Source organism: Vulpes lagopus, chromosome 8, assembly GCF_018345385.1.
Source record: "Vulpes lagopus strain Blue_001 chromosome 8, ASM1834538v1, whole genome shotgun sequence".
In the NCBI taxonomy this organism is placed as follows: domain Eukaryota; kingdom Metazoa; phylum Chordata; class Mammalia; order Carnivora; family Canidae; genus Vulpes; species Vulpes lagopus.
This window is the reverse complement of record NC_054831.1, coordinates 50971838-50977133: the sequence shown is the minus strand read 5'-3', so window position 1 is coordinate 50977133 and position 5296 is coordinate 50971838. Positions and strand designations below refer to the sequence as shown.

Here is a 5296-nt window from a genome sequence, read left to right as displayed (position 1 = left end):
CAATGCAGAGTTTCTTAGACACTCTTTCTAATGCGTTGGCAGTGTCACCTTCTATATGTAACATATTTTTTATCTAGATGGATAGAAGAGGAACAGGTCCTCCTATCTGGGTTACCAGCAGCCAAAATTCTTAGAAAACTATTGGATTGTTGTATGAGATTCTACGAGATTGGGCTGTATTATTTGCTGGGGATACTGTAGCAAAATATCACAAAATTTAATAGTTTAAACAACAGAAATCTATTGTCTCAGTCTTAGAGGCTAGAAGTTGATATCAGGGTGTCAGTAGGATTGTTTCCTACAGAAGGCTGTGAGAAAGAATCTATTCCATGCCTTTCTCCTAGCTTCTGGTGATTGCTGTCAATATTTGCTGTTCCATGGTATGTAGAACCATCGCTCTAATCTCTACCTAAATCTCAACATGGATGAAGTATGTATGTCTGTGTCTAAATTTTTCCTTTGTATAAGGGCACTGGTCATACTGGATTAGTAGCCCACCCTAAACTAGTATGACTGTATCTTAAGCACATCTACAGCAACCCTATTTCCAGTAAATTCATATTCTAAGTTATAGGGGATAGGATTTCAACGTATCTATTTTGGTGGGACAATATTCAATTTACAATATGTGACAAGTAAGGAGAGATTCCTATTTGTAGCCAGGAGAATAATAGCAGTACACTGGGAACAGAAGAGGCCTCTACAGGAAATAATGGAACTAAGAGACATTGGTTTGCCCACACCCTCCAGGGCTCTGCCACCATGTGAGAGATAGCCCTCAGACTCAAACCCACTATCATAGTGCGTAGAGTCACTGCCTCAGATCTATAGTCTGAGGGGCAGGGAAGATGACTATAATGGGTGAAAGTAAGGAGGTAATGGAAGGACTTGAAAATTAGGAATTTAGATGAAGTAAGAGGGATGTGTACATTATAAACTGCAATTAAAGTGAAATAAATGCCACCACAAAAGACTGTTACATATTGGATTAGGGACAAGTAAAGAACATTACTTAAACCTTGATGCTTACTATTTTCACAAGCCTAAGATATATCATCATATGAAGTCTTATTCCTTTTTTTAAAAAAATTAATTTCAGTATAATTAAACATACAGCATTATATTAGTTTCAGATGTACAACAGTGATTCCACACATCTATACATTACTCAGTGCTCATCACAATAAGTGTGCTTTTAATCCTCTTTGACCTGTTTCACTCATCCCCCTGCCCACTTCCCCTCTGGTAACCTAGTTAAGAGTCTGTTGTATTGTGTGTGTGTGTGTTTTTTTTTAATTTTTTAAGGAACCTTCATACTGTTTTTCGGAGTGGCTATACTAGCTTGCATTCTCTCCAACAGTGTAAGAGGGTTCCCCTTTCTCCACACCTTTGCCAACATTTGTTGTTTCCCAACTTGTTAATTTTAGCCATTCTGACTGGTGTGAGGTGGTATCTCATTGTGGTTTTGATTTGAATTTCCCTGATGCTGAGGGACTTTGAGCATTTTTTCATGTCCATGGACAAATGACTGGATAAACATGTGGTGTAGATATACAATGGAATATTACTCAGCCATAAAAAAGAAATCTTATAATTTACAATGATGTGAGTGGAACTAGAGGGCATTAAGCTAAGTGAGATAAGTCAGTCAGAGAAAGACAATCATCATGATTTCACTCATATGTGGAATTTAAGAAACAAAACAGAGGATCATAGAGGAAGGGAGGGAAAATAAAATAAGACAAAATCAGAGAGGGAAACAAACCATAAGTGACTCTTAACTATAGGAAACAAACTCAGAATTACTGGGAGGGGAGATGGGTGAGGGGATGGAGTAACTGGGTGATGGGCATTAAGGAAAGCACATGATCTAATGAGCACTGGGTATTATATGCAACTGATGAATCACTGAACTCTACCTCTGAAATTAATGATACGCCATATGTTAATTGAATTTAAATAAATTTTAAAATTATCTTTTTCCTTTGTTGGTTTGTTTTGTTTCTTAAATTCTACATATGAATGAAATCATATGGTATTTGTCTTTCATTATACTCTCTATGTCCATCCATGTTGTTGCAAATGGCAAGATTTCACTACTTTCTATAGCTGAGCAATATTCGTGTGTGTGTGTATGTGTGTATTATATATATATAATGGTAAGGGCCTATATATATATATGTGTATATATATATGTATACACACACACATATATATAATCTCACATCTTTATCCATTCATCTATCAATGGACACTTGGATTTAGCTATTCTGAGAAGTGTGGGATGATATCTCATTTTTCATTGTAGTTTTAATTTGCATTTCCCTGATGATGATATTGAGCATCTTTTCATGTGCCTGTCATCTGGATATCTTCTTTGGAGAAATGTCTGTTCATGTCTTCTGCCCATTATTAAATTGGATTATTTGATTTTAGTGTTGGGTTGTATGATTCTTCACATATTTTAGGTACTAACCCTTTATTGGATATGTCACTTGCAAATATCTTCTCCTATTCCTTAGATTGTCTTTTAGTTTTGTTGATTTTTTTCCTTTCTTGTGCAGAAGACCTATGTATCAATCTATTTTGTTGAGAGTTTTTATCATGAATAGATGTTGTGCTTTATCAAATCGTTTTTCTGTATTGATGGAAATAATAATATGGTTTTTATTTCTCCTATTAATGTGCTTTATCATAATGATTTTCAAATATTGAACCACTTTTGCAGACCTAGAATAAATAACAGTTGATTGGGATGAATGACCTTATTACTGGAATATTGGATTCATTTTGGTAATATTTTGTTGTAGATTTTTTAAAGACACATTAATTCAGCGTCATGATCAGACTACTACATTTAGCAATCAACAGCATGGGTGTAAAAAAAAATCTATATTAAAACCCCTTGTTGGAATGCTTTACACTTTCCACAGAACAGAAACTAAAATAATCTGTTATACAGTTAGTCACAAATACAGTCCTTGAGTTTTGTGCCCATACACATGAGTATTGTCTAAAACATGTCTTCCTGGACATGGCCAACATGCACATGAGAAAATGCTCTGCATCACTTGCCATCAGGGAAATACAAATCAAAACCACAATGAGATACCACCTCACACCAGTGAGAATGGGGAAAATTAACAAGGCAGGAAACAACAAATGTTGGAGAGGATGCGGAGAGGAGGGAACCCTCTTACACTGTTGGTGGGAATGTGAACTGGTGCAGCCACTCTGGAAAACTGTGTGGAGGTTCCTCAAAGAGTCAAAAATAGACCTGCCCTACGACCCAGCAATTGCACTGTTGGGGATTTACCCCAAAGATTCAGATGCAATGAAACACCGGGACACCTGCACCCCGATGTTACTATCAGCAATGGCCACAATAGCCAAACTGTGGAAGGAGCCTCGGTGTCCATCGAAAGATGAATGGATAAAGAAGATGTGGTTTATGTATACAATGGAATATTACTCAGCAATTAGAAACGACAAATACCCACCATTTGCTTCAACGTGGATGGAACTGGAGGGTATTATGCTGAGTGAAATAAGTCAATCGGAGAAGGACAAACAGTGTATGTTCTCATTCATTTGGGGAATATGAATAATAGTGAAAGGGAATATAAAGGAAGGGAAAAGAAATGTGTGGGAAATATCAGGAAGGGAGACAGAACATAAAGACTCCTAACTCGGGGAAATGAACTACGGGTGGTGGAAGGGGAGGAGGGCGGGTGTTGGAGGGGAATGGGTGACGGGCACTGAGGTGGACACTTGATGGGATGAACACTGGGTGTTTTTCTGTATGTTGGTAAATTGAACACCAATAAAAATTAATTTAAAAAAATAAAAATAAAATAAAACATGTCTTCCTTTTATCAGCTAGGCCCTGCTTGGCTGAGTTCACAAATCTGTTGTAACCTGTAGCTTCCTTGTCACTTCTCTGGCTCTCCTCTCCTGCTAAGCTTTGTTTCCTGGCAGTAATTAAAAACCTTCTGCCACTGCCATAGCTGCTGCTGCTTCTGGAACTGCCATAGCCACCTTGGTTTCATGGTTTGGCAAAGTATTGGCCTCCATCACCATAGGGGCCAGAGCTTCTGCCTCCAAAATTTCCTCCTTTCATGGGTCCAAAATTTGAGGATTGATTGCTATAATTGCCAAAATCATTATAGCTTCCACCACCTCCAAAGTTGCTTCCATCATTACCAAATCTGTTATAGCCATCCCCACTGCCACTGTATCCACCACTACCTCCACTGCCACCAAAGCCACCTCGACCACTAAAGTTCCCTCCACAACCAAAGTTGTCATTCCCACCAAAACCACCTCCATGACCACCACCAAAGTTTCCAGAACCACTTCGGCCTCTTTGGCTGGATGAAGCACTAACTATCTCTTGCTTCAGTAGGGCTTTACTTAATTCACAGTTGTGGCTATTCACAGTATGGTGTTTTTGAATGACAATCTTGTCTACAGAGTCTACAGAGTCATGGTCATCAAATGTCACAAAAGTAAAACCTCTCTTTTTGCCACTGCCTCGGTCAGTCATGATCTCAATCATTTCAATTTTCCCATATGTTCAAAATAATCTCTTAGATAATGTTCTTCAGTGTCTTCTTTAATGCCACCAACAAAAATCTTTTTCACAGTTAAGTGGGCACCAGGTCTTTGAGAATATTCTCATGAGACAGCCCTCTTTTGTGCCACAACTCTTCCATCCACCTTGTGTGGCCTTGCATTCATGGCTGCATCCACCTCCTCCACAGTGGCATACATGCCAAACTCAAAGCCTCTGGAGCACTTAGTGTTTGGATCTCTCATTACGACACAGTCCATAAGCGTCCCCCATTGCTAAAATGGCTCCTCAGAATCTCATCGGTTGTTTCAAAGCTCAGACCTCTGATGAAGAGCCTCCTCAACTGCTCAGGCTCTTTGGGAGACTCTGACTTAGACATGATGGCAGTGGGAGGGGAGACTTTAATGATGCTTACTCGGTGGTGTCCAGGGGGAGAAAGGAATAATCTAATGAACGTATCTTCTTGCGGATTTTTGCATCTATGTTCATCAAAGGTATTGGCCTGTAGTTCTCTTTCTCTCTTCTCTCAGTCTCTCTCTCTCTCTCTCTCTCTAGTACTATCTATATCTGGTTTTGGTATCAAGGTAAGGGTAGCCTTCTGAAATGAATTTGTTTTTTTTTTAATTAATTTTTATTGGTGTTCAGTTTACCAACATACAGAAAAACATCCAGTGCTCATCCCGTCAAGTGTCCCCCTCAGTGCCAGTCACCCATTCCCCCCCA

At 38.8% G+C, this 5296-nt stretch overlaps 1 protein-coding gene across 1 annotated transcript; it reads right to left on the bottom strand.

The window, feature by feature from the left end:
- Positions 1 to 3991: 3991 nt before the first annotated feature.
- On the bottom strand, positions 3992 to 4952 carry HNRNPA1L2 (heterogeneous nuclear ribonucleoprotein A1 like 2; the record flags this gene model as incomplete). The annotated part of the gene is given in 3 exon segments (XM_041765127.1): positions 3992 to 4575; positions 4578 to 4850; positions 4853 to 4952. Coding segments are annotated over 3 exon segments (957 nt in total), but the record flags the coding sequence as incomplete, so codon positions are not given.
- Between the last annotated feature and the right edge of the window lie 344 nt (positions 4953 to 5296).